General features: G+C 35.3%; 1 protein-coding gene across 1 annotated transcript in view; it reads right to left on the bottom strand.

Moving 5' to 3' along the window:
- Positions 1-19,907, bottom strand: part of GPM6A (glycoprotein M6A) — a 120,776-nt gene that overhangs the window by 36,652 nt on the left and 64,217 nt on the right. Inside the window, exon 2 of the mRNA XM_010401458.3 lies at positions 385-577. Coding sequence (XP_010399760.1) covers positions 385-577 — 193 coding nt within the window. The remainder of the gene's footprint in view (positions 1-384; positions 578-19,907) is intronic.

Below are 19,907 nucleotides of genomic sequence, written 5' to 3' on the forward strand. Positions count from 1 at the left end.
AACCTATTGGTTAATTCTTGACTTTGTTTATTCCCAGAACTGTTCCTTGTTGCACAATTCTGCTTTATCTATTTAGAGTTCTGTGGACATTGGGAGTTTTTTGGGGTTTTTTTATGCAAGGATGCATGGAACAGATTCATCAAAATTATATGAACTACTTTTTAGTAAAAAATTAATTAGAACTGTGGGATATTTAATAGTATTACAAATTCCTTGTAAATAGTAAAAATATCAGCTTGGTCAAAACTTAATCTGCTAAGCTTACCCAAACTACTTTTTCTGTGATTTTCACTAAAAAACCATTTTCTTGAGTCAAATTTATATTCCTTAAGGAATTTTTCAGCAGTTTTAAAAGGAAACAAGTAAAAGGAACGGAGAACTTACATGGTAAAGGCATCAATAACATCTCCTGCAGATCTTGTCATCTCAAAGTAGGTTTGCAGAATGTTGACGGTTCCTGAAAGTGCTTCATGTCCACAGCCACAGAACAGTGCAACTCCAGCATAGAGCAGGATGGTAGCAATCAAAGATGCGTAGGGAATACCTCCCAGGCATTTGATGCAACACTCGAAGCATCCTACAAGAAAGGCAAAAAAGGTTATACGTTACTAAATTATATCAAAAAACCAAAAAGAATGTTTTATTCTTGAGAAACACTCCTGAAAATTAAAGACTGCAGGCCAAAGAGAGTTTAAGTCGAGTATAACAACCCAGACTGTCAGAAAACCTGTGAAAGGTTGATCCAGCTTCTGAGTTTTCTCAGTTGCTACTTGACCTATTAAATGTAGACATGCCACCTGATTAACCTGAATGGTTAAACAGTTAGTTCCTTGTAGAGCTTCATGTTTTTATTCAGATCAGGTTACAATGTCAGTCCTAGGCTATACTTATATTCACAATTCCTGCTGGTCACCTATCAGATTACTGAGAAGGACTCTCCATAACAGGAAAACCATAAAAAAAAAAAAAAGGATATTCAGTCCAATTCCTTCCATCATCATAGGTTTATTCCAATTTTTTGGACATACACTTGGTGTCATAGGTTAGCAAGCATAGTCCCGGAAGGGATGTCCTTGCTAAGGGGTGCTTACAGTTTCCTCTGGGAACTGATAGAACCTATCAGCTGGCCAGTTTGAATATGGACAATTCTTTAAGCCACTTAAAGTTGTGACCACCTCTGTGATCCACATTTAGGAATAGACAAACTCCCCCTCCAAGCTCTCTCTCGTTTCCGGCACTGGCACAGGTGGCTGCAGGCCCCGTGTGGGGGCCAGCGGGGCCAGCCCAGGCCCTGCTTGGGCCAGGCCAGGCTGGGCCACGGCCATCCTGGAGCCGATGGACCTGTTCCATCCGTGGAACCCACCCCACTGCCTTGCCGTGGGCAGCCGGAGCGGCTCGGCTCTCCCCCCTCTCCACTGCGATAAGAAAAATTCAACATTCCAGCTGCAAAGCTGCAAGGCCGAGGTGAGATTAACCCTTTTATTGCTGTGAAGAGCTGAAAACCTGAGGGAAGAGAGAGAGGAGATGCTTAAAGCTGAAATTCTGTTGTGAAGCTATGATATATCAGAGTATCCTGTTGTCATTTCATGAAGATATGGGGGGGTGGAGTGTTCAGCTCGTGAGCAAAAGCACCTGCGCTGAGATAGGCAGATGCTGACGCAGCTGTAATTTCATGAGAAGTTTGGACAGGGAGAGATGAACCAGATGAGGATTTTTGCTCCAAACGGGAAAGGAGAAAACCTCAGTCCGTAGAGATGCTCCCAGAGATAGTCCTAACGATGAAGATGATGAAGACCCTTTGCTCCCAGGGAAGGAGAAGGGCCTCTGTTTTTGTTTCTGAACAGCTCAACCTTAAAATTGCACCCCAAAAAACTTCAAGAGTGGACCCTCGAAAGCAGTTGCAGGAAAAGCTGCAAGTCGGGGGAAGGGACTCACACGCAGGCAGAGAGACTCCTCTTCCTAAATGGACTGAACAATATTTGGAAGTGGGCGGCTGTCTCGTTGTGATAATGTTTTCATAGCATGAGCAAGAAGAGACTTCTCTTTCTAAATGGACTAAACAAGGTTATTATGGAAGTGGTAACAGACTGAACATCTCAAGGGTTGTCTTTTCACATTGTCAGTGGGAGAAGGGAGGAAGGTGGGGGGAGAAGGAGTTTTCTGAAGGTGGTATAATTTTTTTTTTCTTCTTTTTAGGTCTGTTAATAAACTTCTTTATATTCTTTCAAGTTTGGTGCCTGTTTTGCATTTCTCCTAATTCTTATCTCACAGCAGATAAACAGTAATGAGTATTTTGGACCAAACCACTACACTAAATTGGTGTTTCCGCCCGGTTACAAACCGAACCCGCGACAACTTGTGACAACAGAATTGCTCGTGCCTGCAGCACCAATTCCTTGCGCATAGCTCAAATATCTCACAAGAATAAAGAAAGAAATCCACCAAAGAGCACAGAATTAGAAAAAAATACAGTTGAATTTGCTCTCAATGTATTTTACTCTGTGCAATGTTTCTTAAGTGAAGGTAATTGCTCTTCAGCTATAAAAGGCCAACCTTTTGTCCAGCCATTACAATGCCTAAAACAATGCCCAGTTCCACAACAAAACATTCCTTCAGTAAGTGTGCTCAAGCTTCTGGCAGTACCTTGCCTAGTTTCATGAATGCAGCATCTCTGACTCTTGCAAATCTCATCAATCCCATAAGAACTCCTACACCCTGTGGAACCCTTCCTATTACTTTCTGAAGGGACAGAGAAGGTGGGAACCACTGGCTGAGAGAAGACAAACAGGCATTTACTCAGTAATCAGAAGTCCTATTTTCTCCTAAACACTACCAGTTTGTAGCAAAATGGACCTGGATAGAAAACAAAGTGAGCATATAGATTTTAAATATTTATACAGACAAAGGCCAAATAAAAATTACATATAAGATGTTCAACAGGTATGATTCAATGTATTTTAACTTGTTCCAAAGGCTTTATGCTATGCTAAATCATAGTACCAGAGATATGTTAAAAGAGAAAAGCCATTCTTTAAGGACAGTATGTCTATTTTAATTATGTCTAATTCTCAAATGTAGCTTCTCTATGTAATTTCGTATTTTGTCCTTTAATTTGGTATGTTTCTATTTCCTTTAGCCTAGATAAGCAAAGTAATAATTTCCTCTGCCTGTTGAAACCTTCATTTACTGCTTTTAATGAACAAATTTGAATACTCATACATGTATGTTTAGCAACTATTTATATAAAAGATTCCCTGAAGAGAACAGTTTAAGCCATTTTCAAATATGTTCACATTTTACCCAAAGAGAACCCCCTTGCTATTTTGTAAATATAAGTAATAGTATGGAAAGCAGTATTCAAATATCTGGATAGTTCCTGGTAGAAAAATATAGTATAATAAACATTGAATATAGTAAATATATAAAAGACAAAATAATACCCAACTATGCATGCTAGTTGTAAAAAAAGAGAAAGAAAGTTATAGCTTGAGACTACTCTTGTTTAAGGACAACTTACTATATCAGAGCCAACTGTGAAATACCAAAGGTAAAATGTGCACATCCATATATTCAAACTGCTGCCAAAGTCTTGCTGAGTAACCTGTTGTACAGCAGCCACCACGCACGTACCTTGGGTGTAACACCTTCCACGCTTTTAGGTGAGAGCATTCCATTTCTCCCCCTCCTCTCTGAGCCCCTACAGTACTGGCTGAAGAACACATTGTCAGTGCAATTCATGCCATTCTACTCCACTGGCAGCAGGCAGCTCTCCTCTTCAGCAGCACAAGGCTTTGGATGCCCTGTGATCACTTAGTGTCTTTCTTCAGTGATAGACTATGGGGGTTTTATACCCAAGGATTCTGTGGCCTTTTCATCAGTCCAAGATCTTAGGAACAGACTAGGAAGTTGTACAAATGCTTTTGGAGTAACTAATTCTGCATGCAGATAACTGTAGGAATGTCTTAAAATACCTTTGGTCCTGTTTTCTAAGATTACCCTTAATAATAACTGTGATTGACTCCTCAGTGTCTAAAAGCCTACAAAAATACTAGAAAAAAATCATTCACTGGAAAATCTACCATCTAAAAGGCAAAAAACCTAAGAAATATATATTTAAAATAAGTTATTTGAACAACAACTACGGGACAATACATAGTTACCTGCCATCAGAGTTTATCACAAAATGCCCATTGCCATTTTCAGCACAGAATAACAGCAGAAAAAGCCTCAGAAAACCAGTACCACTGTACATCTATGGGCATTATATGAGAAAGTAAAAAAGAGGGGGACAGATGACAATACAGCAGTAACAGGAATGATGTATGAGGGCTTGTAAAGTAGAAGATGAAAAAATAAGGTAGACCTAAATATTTTCAGGGACACACAGACTTTAAGGAGAGTGTTTCTTAATATTGCAATAGCTTGGGGCAGGGAAGAGAAAGAGAGATTTTGTAAAGATTTATTTTTCCCCTTCTGAGAAAGGTGAAGTGGAAGGGACAAAGTTGTTTGCATTGTTGTATGGGAACTGCTGGCTGTGCATTACCTTCTGAAGCTGCTGCACCTCACTCTCTAAGTCCAGTGAGGGCTGAGCACACACTCAGATGCCACAAATTAGGATGCCATCAAAACCCTCAGCCAGTGATATTACTTGAGTTTTACTATAGTGAAACAGTGTAAAAGTATAGTAAAATAGCATAACAAAGTAAAAACAGTATAAATGATAGATGTAATAAGGTACAATCCAAGGAAAAATCTAATCAAAAACAAATAATTTTTTCCCCCATTGCTTCAAAAGTTGTAAAAGAACTGAAACAAATTTATAGTTTCTGAAGAAGTGCTTCTATTCATCTCTTGCATTAAAACTATTCACATTTATAAGCCTTATAAGCTTTTAATAGTGGTATATTTTACTAATTCAAGATCTTTTCTTTCATAAAAAAATACCAGGAAAAAATTAATTAAACCACATGAAATTTTCAAATAATCACATATTCTCAAAGCCCTCCTCATTTATTTAGCTCTTACATAGCCCTACTACCATTCTCACTGCTTACTTCATGAGTAACTCTAGACTTTGCAGTGTTGTCAAATCAACTGAAAACTAAAGAAAACCAGTGAATCAGCACCATGATTTTAAAATGGATATCTCACATCATTCATACACCACACAAGGTAATGTGAAATAGGTAATATCTGCTCCAATTCTTTTCTTTCAGCTGTTCAGAATGTGAAAATTGCTGTTTAATAACAGAACAATAGAAATGCTATTTTAACCTGAGCAGTGACATTGAATAAGCAGCACAGAGTGTGACTCAGCTGTGCGATGTGTGTCTATGTCTGTGCGAGACAGGCAGTCATTCACCTCTCCGAACACCAACTTCACAAGGCAGTTAAAACATACAGTCACAGAAATCATTACTAGGAAAGATGAAAAACATTGTATGCTCCTTTGATGTTTGTTCTCAGCTTCAAATACAGTTTTCAGTACTTTTCAAACTGTTCACTCTGCACAGTAAGCTTGTGCTATATAATTCAACATCTACTGTCTTTTTTTTGCTTGTGTGTACCAATATTTTTCTCTCAGGTAAAAATCCAAATCTTCTGGGACCATGTCTCCTCACCAAAACTGTAGGAGGCAATCAAAAACACCATCTTTTTTTTTTCTGTGCTGTTCCATTTTTCCTCTATTTTATTAAAATCATTCCAAAGAGAAAATTTCATCATGAAACACACAGAAGATGGCAAGACAAGAAATTTTATTTTACATGGATGAAATATAACTCCAGACACTGACTATATTCAGCTATCAAAATTCAGCACATTCATGTTGCATTACATATGTCCACTTTCCGGTCAACAAATATTTCATAGACAACTACCTCTTTGCTCCTCTTAGTACAATTATTATTGTCTACATCAGAAACATTCTTGATATAGATATCTAAACCACCTTATACAGAAAATATGTGCAAATCTCTTCTAGTTTCTGGGGTTTGGGTGCAAATTTTCTATTATATCTCCAAGTGCATCAGCCAAAGATAAGTTGACCTTCTGTTTATACAATCTCTAAGAAGGTTGAAGATTTAGATATTGAGCAGAAGAAATTTCCCCTGTGGTTTACATCTAATTATGCACACAAATTGCATCACCACAATAATTTCTTTGTGTGTTAGTGATATGTGAACTCTTTCTCCTCAGTGTGGATCAGGACATACAACTACAAATGAAATACTCAATCCGTTTCTGGTCAGTATATTTAGAAGAAAAAAAAGATTCAGGACTTACATCTCTTGCCACTTCTGTCTGTGAAAGTGAAGTTTAAATCAATGATATCAGAACCAGTTTCAGAATGCAGTTATGCTACAGTCTTTTACATAAACAGTTAAGAAAACCTATTCACCCCAGACATTAACATTAAGAAAATCAATATTAAAAGATTGTATAAAAAGTAACAATAGACAGTACAGAAGGATATTTTGGTTTTGGTTTTTTTTCATCCTTTCCAACTCGTTTGCACCTGGAATATCTGATGATTAATCAGAGACAACTACATTTGCAAAGAATTACAGATTAATCACAGGTAATTACATTTCCAATGGGAACAAATACCTCTGAAGAACACACAACATTTTAATAACAATTTTTCTTAAATTATTTTTCCTTAGTTTTCTATATAATATTAGGAGATAGGACAGCAGAGTCCAAGTAAAATGCCAGAGAGCTACATAAACTTGAAACGGAAAACAAAATAACAAAAATCTTCTATGTCTTCCATGCCTGGTTAGGCATGCACTTTCCACATATCTAAATTTGTATCACTTGTCACACAGCTTTCATGGCCAATCAACTCAAATACAGCCTCATCATGAAACATGCAGATTTACTTTTGAATTCTATTAAGATAGACTTAGCCTCAAGTCAAGCTATTGTTACGTAATATTTTAATTGATAAATACAGACATCAAAACACGTTGTACTGAACAAAAAGTATCACTTTTTACTTATATCTAATACTCTCAATTATTCAACATGCAGCATGACTCCCTGATCTGAAACTGGTCTCCAGGACATCACAGTATAGGAACAGGTAGAAGCAATCCAGCTCCCTCAATACTATCCTAAAGACAGAATAAAGATAAGACATTCACGATGTGGTTTTACAAAACTGGAAATGAGGTGAAGCAACATTTGGGAATGAATCATCAAAGATCACCCCTGCAGTTTGATTTGGAAACCTGCTCAAGAAGCGCTGCATACACAGTCCCATGTGATTGGTCCCAGGCTCATTAATGGAATACATCCCCATTCTGCTCCCACAATCTCCCATTATACAAGATCAACTGGAAATCAGAAGAAAATTACATCAAATGCTTAGAACTAAAGTTGTTTCTTAGTCTTGTTCAGGAGATGACTTGTCATTTAAATTAACCTTCAATAAGAATGCTTGCAATTACAGAATTACCTGTCAAGCAAAAAAAGTAATTTTACCACAAAATTAATTCTGGTATCCTGACTGCCAAGACAGTGGAAAAGTAAATTAGACATTGAACAGTTATAAGAAACAAGGTATGTAGAAAAGCAAGAATAATGTCCCAACAAGCAAAAGGATTTTCAGAAACAGGCAACTAATTGCGTGAAAATAAAAAAACAAATATGCAGGTATCCTTTTACACATTAAATTATGTATCATTACTGGATCTACTTTGACTTATCTCCACAGTGTGATTTGATATTAGCTAATCAGATATCAGCTAATACTGAAAACCAGAATGTTAGTCCTTAGGCTTTTACAGTCATTCTGCAGTTAAAAGTTGCATCAGTTATTGCACTCAACATGGGACCAAGGCTAAGAGGAATCATAAAGACTTTTTCTTATTTAGATGCAAAATTCCTCAAAATAAATTAAAATACCTAAGACTGTGAGTTCTCAAAATCACTATAATGAATGTTTGCTCATAAGAATCCCACTGGCCAAGATGACAACTTTAAGCAGTGGAGCTATAGTCTGGTTGTGCTGGATCTTGGAAGTAGCTCCCACAAACCCACCCCTTCACTAGCTCACTGTGCTTATATTACCTTGCATTAAAAAAAAAAAAAAAATTCCCAGAAGCCACCTTTGTAGACTGGTTAGTATATCATTGTTTCCCAGGGAATTATATGAAGGAAAAACATCTGCAACCCGCAGCCAGAAGCTGCTCTGTAACATCTCACACAATTCCTCCTTTAACAAAAAAAGGGACAAAATATTTACCTTTGCAACATCCATCCCAACTGTGCTCTGATTCTCTAACTTAGAGAAATGTTCAGTCATCAAAAGAATATGACATCAGATATTTGAATGATACTGGGATTATCTCACCATGGATTTATCAAGTCTGCACACAGATATCCCCCCATAACCCCACGCCAACAACAAAAATGATAATTTTGCAGCATAAAAAACACAATCTTCCATCCTATTTACTACTACATTTTGTCTATAGGTTGATACAAAGGACTTTCACCAACATAAAAAAACCCAATAAAATCCTCAAAAGAGGTTTCAAAACAAAAATGAAAAGAGAAATTCCATACTTGTAATAAAGTGGTCTGAAAATGCAGCCTTAAGAGATGGCACAGACTGAATGTGTATGTGAGGAATTCTTTAGTGACAAAATATTACCAGCTTTATTGACAACTTTAAGAGATGATGTTTCATTATGTGGATAAATGTGGAAATACTTGAAGCAATAAAGGGGAAATATTTGATCCTTCAACATGCTTTGAAATGCAGAAAATATTCAGTAGTCATTAAAGCAAAAGGAATAGAGTGGTCACAGTCTAAGGAACATAACTGACTTCAGCTCAGTTCTATCTACCATTTTTTCCTAGTAGGTTCACAGAAACAAAATTGAAATAATCAACTGCTTATTTACTCTATCCTATATCAATACAAGGTTGCTCAGTACTTGTACTAGGAAAATATATTGTTGTAAAAACTTTTCTAAACTGAACTTAATTCTCTGAGAAATTTTATTTAGAAAGTTTAGAATTCTTATACCAGCCTAGGTCAGTAGTCCAATGTATATTCAAGAGTTTCATGGAATGCATTTTTATGTTTGTAAAACCTCCTTGTAGCAGCACCAATATTTTTTAGAAGTGAAAATTGTGCAGCAAAATATTTTTTTTCAAAAAGAAAGTTACTAAGACCTTCAAAGACCTAATTTACAAATTAATTTATTAATAACTTTTTTATCCTTCATGCATATAAAAATTTTAAAGCTCTTTCTTTCATGGTTATTTTCACTTGAAATATGGGGGTCTGGAGATTACATGGTATTTTAATAAAATATGGTACATTACACAAAATCCCTCCCTCCCTTTCTCATATGGAGGCTGTCTTGATCTGAGTAACAGGTAACGATTCAACCTGAACAAGGGTAATAGAATTGGTGCATTTTCTGTACACTGCTTAAAATTAGGTATGATTTCATCCAGAACTGTCCCTTATTCTTCTTGTCCCTTGTTCCTTGTTAACTACTCAATACTCCAGTTCAAACTGTAATATTTAACACACTGTTAAACAAACATTCACTGTAGAAAAAAAGTAATTCAGCAAGCTCACTAATAATCATGGTTGCCTCCTACATCAGAAATATACCTTAGATTTACATTTTTATCATATGCATTGAACACATTTCTTCACTTATATTCAAGGCAATTAAATCTCAAATGGATTGCTTATATAGATACCAAATAATTCACTGTCTTAATGTAGAGTTGAAGTAAAATGAAATAAGCTACTTTGTCAATGAGAAGAAACATTGTTTCAAGAAGCCTACATCTATAAGACTTAGCTATTCAAACAACTATGTTTAGCAAATCCACCTGGGAGAGAGATACATAATTTCTGTGTTACCATCAACTGATATAATAAACTTTCAAAGCCAAATTAAACATGTATTTTATATTTGAGCTAAATTGTATTAAAAATAAGTTTTCAGCTAAGTTTAGAGACACAGATAACATAAACATGATTTTAATTGTCATTGAAGCCCAAAGCATGAAAACAGACAGAAAGGAAGAAGAGATGCTCTCTTTCTCCTAGTTTAGGAGTCACATGTATGTGCTAATCCCAAGATGACAAACATGCTTCTCTTGTTCCATCTTAACTCCTCTGAAATCTGGAAGGTAAAAAAAACCAAACAGGCTACCTACAGCCTCTTTTCCTGCATAACTGAAACACATCTTAGAATAGATGAATATGAATAAATATACACATATATTTATATACACACACAAATCCATTTTCCATCATACTCGACTGTACTCTTTTATCAATAGTCAAATAGCTTGTTCACTCCCTCTGTTGCACCAAAGTGTGCTGCCAAAGTATTTGTTGAACTTGGATAACTTTCTAATGAATTATGAGAATCACTACATATCATATATTAATAAAAGAGCACTGTGAAGCAATACACCTGATTAGTACCCTGTGCCAAAATGCAGATCTAAGCAGTAGTGACAGCAAAGAAACAGTGGCTTGGATTAAAGTCTCATCATGAGTCATGATCAAAGGTTTAGATTTCACATAGCGAGGGTACGTTCCAAACTTTAGCAGAGACTGCACAACATCCTGAAGAGCTACTCTGTATTTCTTTCCTACTCCATAACTCTCAACAACAAAGGAAAGTTACCTTGGATTGACTGGAAATACTTTTTTAAAGCAAAATGTCTCATTTGCTTTGCCAGTCAAACAGGAAACTAACCCTTTCATCACTCTAGGGTTGGTTTATCTTTTCTTTGATGGACAGGTAAATGATCATCCTTCATGCTGTATGCATCCTTTAAGGTATCAGTGCTACCTCTCCCAGCCCTGTCAATTTTAATTCTAACAAAGAACTAATTGAAGCAAAAGTTCCTGGCTGCACACCTCACAGCTTGTCAAAGAAATTGGCTTAGCTACTATTTAGGGACCTACACAAGGCTCCACTTAGTAAGGTGCTGAGCACGTGCTTGGCTGAAAACCTGTGGCTTGTCCATTTGACTTAAAACCAAATTAACACTGTAACTTCAATAAAATATACAGAACGTGAAGTAGATATCCAGAACTGGATGACATTACACCAGTAGATATGACATCTTCATTGGTCCACATTCATATAAAAAAAAATTGCACCTGAGAGGTTTATAAATGTCCGTGCTGGTTTTGTTTATGTGTGCCCAAGGGGGTAATGCTTCTGGTGAGAGAGAAACAAGTTATTAAGAGAAAACATTGGAAAAAGGAACTGTATATGCTTGGGAAGATTGATTTTATCAGTATTGTTATACCTTTCAATGTAAACCAATGCAAATTTTCCAGAAAAAGTACCAATTAAAATAATTTAATTATATACATGAAAAAACTTACACTTTCACACCTTGGACAGAAACTAAAACCAGAAATGAATACTCATACTTGGGACATTGATGATTACAACAATGTTCAGAAAACTGTGTCGTGATTAGCTGTTATAGAGTCTTCAGTACATTAGGCTCATTTTTGTTTAGTGAGACAGATCTCAATCTAGCAGTTAATAAGTATTAAAGCTACTGACACAGAGCAGTCACTGCCTGAAATACAAATCATTCAGGCATAACATAGCCAATCTTTATAATCTTAAAAAAACTTTCCGGCTGATTTAACACAGACAACATTTGTCAGCTTCAAAATCACTCTAAAGCTAAAGGGACAGGAATAAAACAAACTAGCTTCACAAAGGTGATACAAATAATGAAGAAGTGAGTCAGTTAATTCAGAGTTTGCCCATTACAAGCACTTCATAGATCATGCATGTAAGATTTGTACATTAAATAAATTAACAATTTATTGTTGTTAATAAATAGGTTATAAGCATGTTATATATATCAATAATGCATGGATGATGATTGAAACATGGTTTGATCCAATTGAAAACAATAGTAATTTGTAACACTAGTTCTATGCACCACTTAGTACTCTAATTACAAAGTGAATGACAATGCCATGGATCATAAAACTAGAAAATAAGTATCCTTTTCATCTTTCATCTAGAGTTCGTAGAATCAATCCCTCAATTCTTTTCCTCAACCTTGAACAGAACTATTTCTCCCAAATGAAAAATTTCTACAAAGTATGTACTGAAATATAAGTCTGCACTAATAGGCTGAGCTATACGAGGCTTTAAATGACATATTTTTTTCTTTTTTTAGTGCATTATTCAAATCTTGAAAACCCAGAAAACATGGTTTCTTAAATTTTCTGTGCACTCATCTTTTTTAATTGAATGTTCTACAAACCTCTTACATATTTATTAGCTATTTGTGCTTTTTGCACATCTTCATTCTAGAGAAGGTAGCATCCTCCTTTTTTTCCAGTGTTGGAGCAGAGGATCAAACAGGTTATTTGCCAAGTGACTCTTCAGTTTGGTACTCAGAATAAGATTAATATGATTTCTCAGAACACTTACGTTTCCATAGCTCTTTATATAATCAAGTAGACATTTCTGTTATCATTTCTAATTTTTGGTGTTTGAAATTCAGAAATAAAAAAACTGAAATTAGAGGTAAGATGTGAATACTTTGACCTCAGGAAATTTCCCAGCAGCCGTGCAGGGCATAGCGGTCAAAAGCATATGAATAAAATACCACATATTCAGCTTCCTTAAATGATTTTTTTTACCTCATAGATCTTTTCACTGCTGAAGAGGATAGAGTGTATATATTACACAGCTGTTAGCTGAAAGCAGTGGATTTCTAGAACTCAAAAAGCCCAGACTTTTGGGTATGGTATCAATTAAAACTTTAATTTAATTGGCATTGTATAGCCCTTTCTCTTTATTCTACATCATATGCAACTTCTGATTCTAATGTCTAAGTGATGTTTTACATTTTTATCTCAAAAGCCTCTTTTTGCTTCATCTGCTCCCTTTACCCACAGGCTGTCTTCATCTTGGCTAATCCCACTCCCTTGAACACCTATTTGCCTGAGAAACAACCAGAGCTGATAATCTTGCTAGCTCTCTTCAAAGCTGGGAGACAGAAAGCTCATCTGCTCTGGGGAATGAGCAGCAGGAACACAACATTGCTTCCCTCTTCTCCCCCCATCCTTGTTCACCGCCCCTCTCCAAGGCTGAGATTTTCCTCAATGAAACAGACATGCACAGATTGTCATGTTTACTATCCAAAAGGGCAGAACTTCAACTAAAGTAGTAGAAAAAGGAATTGCTAAAAGCTTCAGTATGAAAGTTTGAACATTCTGAATATTCCTTTCTGGAAAGAAACCATAATCTTTTAATGGAAGAATTATACAACTGTCACTTTTACACCTCAGAAAGGAAAAAAATTAAGAACTAGATCATGATGGGGCAGATAACTGTTATCCTTCAAGACACGACTACTTATGAAGACTGCTCCATGAAGCTAATTAATGCCACTCAAAATATTACAAAAAAAAAAAAGTGAATAAATATAGCACTTTAAAATGTGCTGCTTGAACTCTTCTGTATAGTAATTTACAGCTAATCTCATTTAAAACCACAAACTAATGAATCTACCAATAAACAGGTTTGCAGACATAAATAAAACACAAACATAAATATTTGTTAATGAACTTGGAATAAACAATCTACAGGTATCATTTAGTTAGTGCAAATTTACACATTCTTTTTTTATAGATAATAACTTTAAAGATACACGTCATAAACAAAGTCTCTGTGGACCAGCATGTTACATAATTACTCAAGTCTACAACTAAAAATCTTAGTGATATAAAACTGGAAGTTTTTTTGTTGGAACAGAGTCATTAAGTTTCCTTCTACCAAGACCTTGGATTGAGTTATGTATTTCTTGTGAACAGAAACATCTGTAACTGACTTCTAATGGCTTAAAAAAACCCATATAAATAAAACCTAAGCTACCTCCTGCTGGAGTTAAACAGCCTTTATAGCTGACTCCAGCAGCAACAGAAAACTCAACAAGTATTCAATGTAGAAACAAGTTTTAAAGTAAAGGAATGAATAACTGTATCGAAAATGGCTCTCAACCAAACAGAATAGACTCTAGTGCAAGATCAATCTGAATTAAGCATGCATTTCGTTTTCACTCTCTATGTAGAGTGGGAAAAGCATTTCTACTAGTATATGAAAATACTAAAAGGCATTTACAAATAATATATGGGACACAGAAAAGAAAATTCCACTTCAAGAACAGATTCTAAAATCATATTTCATATTACTCTAACTCACCTGCTGCTTTGCCATTAAAGACTACTTTCTTGTTTCACAAATGTTCCTTTGTAAGATACTTAGATGCAATTGGCTTTTTCCTCATAGAAATCTAAGGTTAAGGAACTATTTTTAAGACAGGCACATAAAAGCAAGAAAAGATCTGTGAAAGACCAAAGGCAATACAAGGTGGGAAACATGCTAAAAAATAAAAGTAGAGCTTCCATATAACATTTTAATCCTAATAATGGCAGACATCTACTAATCATTCTTTTAACCATTGATTATGAGACCAAGTCAGACCAACCTAATCCTTACACAAAATTGCATTAAGACTGTAACTTACAGTTAGAGTTTTCTTTTTAAAATTTCTTTAGAAAGAAACCAATTTCAAATAATGCAGAATAAAACCTATCTACATGTGATTTGCACAAAATATAAACTACAAGACTGTATGAAATTCAGCAGTACACTGACAGCTTGAATAGATACAGTTTCACCTGTACCTCTAGATATAGAAATCATCTGATATCTGTATACCAGTTGACCCTTCCTATGCCTTAACTTTAAAATGAGAAATGGCTGCAGTCTTTGAGTACAGTTTATGTTGGCTTTAGACTTTTATTATTACAAATTTTGTTCTTCCCAAATTCCAAATACTGAGGAAAGAAAAGGTTTTACATGAAAGAGAAAAAGACAGGCCAATCCTGAAATAAGGAAGCAATGACCAGCAGCCATGATCCATGGTGACTGGCTCTCATTTCTCATGCATCTCCTTTTTTGCTGGCTTGCTCTACAGCTGGAGATCTCTGTAGTTCTCAGCTACACTACTGTGATAGGATGCTTGCTAATCTCACATTTCACAGCCAGAAATATCTACTTTCCAGTAAATTATTTCACTGAAGCAGTTCCAGAGAGAGAAATCAAACAAAGCAAAAATCAAGGCAATATACCATATTTGGATAGAAACAATAGAAATATTAAAACAAGTTCAAAAGAATATTTCACAGAAGTATTGGTACTTTGACAGTGAAAACAAAGCCTTTCAAATAATATTTGTAGTATGTAAGATTTATATTGGATTTTCCTTACTGCAAAAGATGTGTAGTTATTTTATTATGGTTAAACAGAAAATTTTCAAGTAATGTGTTTGTCTTTGAGATGTAAATAATTTTTCTCATACTCTCAAAAGGTTTGACCTTAAAAGCTTTCTCATGTAATGTATGTAATATATGTAATATATTGTAATGTAATATAATATAATATAAAGTAGCTATGAAATATATAAAATATCTTAGTAAATTTGCTGATGATTTAAAGCAAGATCACTATAGAAATGGAACAGCAGATATTTTAGGAAAACATAGTTGCTATTACTACACAAGTAAAAGACATTTGTCTCTTTTACAGAAGCGATTTTTTACCAAAGATTACTGCTAAAAGTCCTGTGTTGACTGCAGTCACATTTGGTGATTAAATTTGTTTTCATTTTATTATCTTCAATTTAAAAGTTTACTAGTCATTCAATAAACACGAACAAAATAACATTAAGGCCTGTTTGATAAAGTAGTTTAACATTGTATCTAACTTTACTGAAAAAACCTTTTTTTTTAGAGGAAGTGAAAAGATGTAAATTTTTTACACCAAAATTAAAAAGACACGATAGCTGTAAACCACTTTTTTTTAAAACTTGAAACTGTCAAAATTAATCCACTGCAGCTTTTCTGCACTAATTTAATTAGGTTAGCACATCTATCTCCAGAGGTAAGCCATTTAGCATTAAAAAAGGTCACAGTCTCAGGAAGTCTTATTGAGCTCCTATACAGTCTCTTCATTGTAGCACTATGCTAAGAGCAATATATTTTACTCCTGGGAAATTAAAAAAGTACAGATGTGAAAAGGTCAACAGACAGAGAGGTTTGAGACAAAAAAAAAAGGAAAAAAAGACAAACACATCTGAGGAAAATAATTTGCTAATGTAAAAGGTGTGGATATATGTGTATCCATACCACACTTATGTATAAGTATTTATACAACTTAATTTAGGTTAAACTCTAGGTTTTTTGAAAAAAAATTGGAGAATATGTCTTTCCTATTGTATCAATTTTTATGTCCCTTTCACTTATGTCTAGGCCATTCTGTCTGGGATTTCTAGTCAACTTTACAATGTCATTATTCCAGGCACACACCTTCACCTGCATTTACCTGGGAAACTCATCACTCAAGTATGAGAACAAAGCTGTGTTGTACTCAATAGCTGCTGCAGTGTGATAACAGGCCACAGTCAGAGTATTCACAATGGGGATACAGACAAAATTATTAAAATGGAAGAATCAGATTCTTTGTGACCTAATGTCATCCATACAAACTACAAGTAGATAATTAATTTGACTGCCACTACACTTCTTCTTAAGGTGGTGAAGGAGCTGCACAGGGCCGTACAGCCAGTCAAAAGAGTTTTGACTGCTTTAACAGGTATTTTGAGCAGTGCTTTCACCTACTTGGCCCAAACATTCCAGAAAATGCTCCTTTAAACCAATCTGTTGGAAGGGAAATTATGATTTTCACAGATTTTTAGAGTTGGGGGTCTATTTGTTTTTAAAATATTTTAGCATTTTCAAATGGATGTGTAAATTTAAGCTATCTTTCTTTCTTTATCTGTTTTTAAAGATTTTAATGAAGCCAAAATTAAAATACACACACAGTTTTTAATAAAGCCAAGTGATTTCTCTGAATTAACAACTAATAAAAGAAACTGAGATTTCACAACTTTAGCTGTTTCAGGATAGAGCAGAAGTGCACAGAGCGGACAAGTGATGCTCCTTTTGTGTTTAGGCTTTGAGGAAACAAGGCAGGCACAGGTTTTGGTTCATTGAATAATTGTCCATTTCTGGTTTTCTCCAACGAAATCTAAACAAAGCTTAGACAGCCTTCCTACTTTGCCTCTTGCATTACCTGTTCTATCTGGAGGTATTTGAAGAGTTCTGAACTTTTCTTTTGTAATTACATATATTATCTGAACTCTAGACAAGCTTGTTCTGATTGACTTGCCAAGTATGTGGATTATGTCTTCTTTAAACTTGCAAAACGTGAAATGAAATTGAGAGCAGTAAATACCATATAGGGAGTAGTCAAGGATTTGGAAGAGAGCTGTTCTGGAGACCAAATCCTCAATGTATGTGAAAGGAAATAGACTGAAATACTGAATTTTAAGTGAACTCCACCTATTCTGATGAGATGTTAACAACATGATGAGCCTACCAACAAGCTGAAGATTAACTGATTAACTATGCATAAGAGAAATATGCAAGTTATTGGCATTAACATTTTGATGAGAGTTTGCAACCAGATGTCATAAATGACAGCAGAAACCAGGACACTGGTTTACTATTTATTGAAACAACATTGATTGAGAATTTCCGTTTTATGAAGAGGATACTATGTAACATGGAAAGTTACAATATTCTCTGTTTGCTAACACATAAGAAACATAAGCAAGCTGCAAACAACTCATGCATATAATGTTATAAAAATATTTTCATTATAGATACTGAGTTCTTAATATTGCAACATTGTGCAATGTTGGATGTGCAACACTGTTTCCTTAGTTGGTTGAAGATAAATCCTTTAGTCTTTCAGTTACACACAGCCAAATCTAGTAGTGCCTGAGTGCAGAAGAACGCATGAAAGTTCTCTCCACAATCAATTATCTCCTCCCCATGTAAAGATTTCAGAGCTGTGTATGCTGCAGGCAAACATCATTAGGGAGCACCATGAAAAGCATTCTAACTGCTATTGTAACAACTATAATTGATTCTAATTCCAGATGCCGCAGATAAATATCATGGGAAATTTCCAAAATTATGCTCAGATCACTGTTAGTCAATCCACTGCATTCTTATAAAAAAATTGAATCTGACATTCTTTTCTGTTTTAATGCAAGGAGTGTATCCGTGTGTTACATGGGTTTTGCCAATCAGCTTTCAACCATACCAGGCTAGGTTACAGACACCAGCACACGGAAAAAGAATTCAGCTGCCTCCAGGGATTTGATCTGCTTCCTGGCCTAGTAGAATTCATCCAAAGAGATGATGAGGGAAAAAAAATCAATTTGCAGTAAATTATTCCCTTGCACAGCTAACAAAGCTCACTCAGCACTGAGAGTACAGTAGCTTTGTGAACAGCTAGAGAATTCCTGGTGGGCAATCTCAGCGTGGATGCAGGATGCAGAGTCAGGGAGCTAGATGTGCCCTTACTGAGTATATTAAGGGTAAATATTTAGAGTTCCAGCAATGCTACAGAGTTACCTTACATGTAACAGCTCGAAGACTCCACACAGGCATTACTGTCTGGCTTCCATGCAGCACATGCTGGCACTATATACTGCACAGACAACATCTTCCTTTTATGGTTACATAATTTCTCATGTGCCTTTCCTTATTCTTATTCAACATTACACACTAAAGAGGCTTTACATAGCCAAATATAGATACTGGGAAAAAGAAATTATTTGCTTTCCTGTATGGGACACCCTACCAAAATTTATTCATCAGACTTGATAAATTGAAAATTCAGGCCACTCCCAGTGGACTCAGCTTTACAGACTATTGAACAGCCTGAGTGACGTCAAATTCTCCCACTATTTACACAGACCTTTGAATAGAATTTCAGTAACTAAATCAGAAACTGAAGGAGTCCTCAAGTAAACCAAGAGACCAGCTAATAAGAGATACAAGGTAATGCAGATGAAATGAAAACTGCTTTTTTCTATCATTTGCTAGTAATGTTTGGGAGTAAAAATGCTTCTCCTACAACACATTAAACTCAATTTATAAACTTTATAAACCAATGGCCTTCTGGATAAACTATAGTAAATATCACCTGCAATCACATACAGTGACCTCCAGAAATCCATCTTTTGAATTAGTAAACTCAAAACTGCATTTTTTTTTAAGGTTGCTTGGGCTCTGAGCCATGAAGGAATGACACATATATAGTACAAAGCAGTTTGCATGATATAAGTAACTGTACAGTTTTATGCAAATGAATTTCCATTAAAGGGCAGTTCTTCTTGGAGAGAAAAGCAAAGAAAAAAGCTGCAATTTCCATAAATTGCCAAACATAACAACCAGAAACTTGTATTTGCTGCCAGTATAGAAGACTCACACTTTCTTCTAAACATTTGGTTATAAAGTAACAGACAGGTTATTCTCACATTTGCAAATGAATCTAACTTTCATACACCTAAAATTCTGACAAGAGAGGATGGGCAAAACAAGGCCAAACCAGCATGATTTTTTTTCATTGGACCCTCACACAAAATCAGCTTTTCTATAGGTTAGAATAGCAAAAAAAATGAAGGTTGGCACTACATTTTGCCAACAAATTCCTGTAACCTCAGTTAAAAAAATCCTAATGAATCTTTAAGTATATGTCCTCTAATGACAGAAAACTGCTAATTTCCACAAAGCACAAATGGCAATATGCTTATGTGAGCTCATCTAAATTACCTTAAAAGACTTTCTTCTGTTTTCTAAAATAGTACCTTCTGAGGAAAATCACTCTAAAGAGGCATGAAAAGGTCAATATAATGCTTTAGATGATGATGATAAAGAACCTAAGAATGCTTCTAAAATTTGAGCATGCCTTCAGACAGAAAGCACATATTTCAGATCTACTTAACTA

Source organism: Corvus cornix, chromosome 4 (assembly GCF_000738735.6).
Source record: "Corvus cornix cornix isolate S_Up_H32 chromosome 4, ASM73873v5, whole genome shotgun sequence".
Taxonomy (NCBI): Eukaryota; Metazoa; Chordata; class Aves; order Passeriformes; family Corvidae; genus Corvus; species Corvus cornix.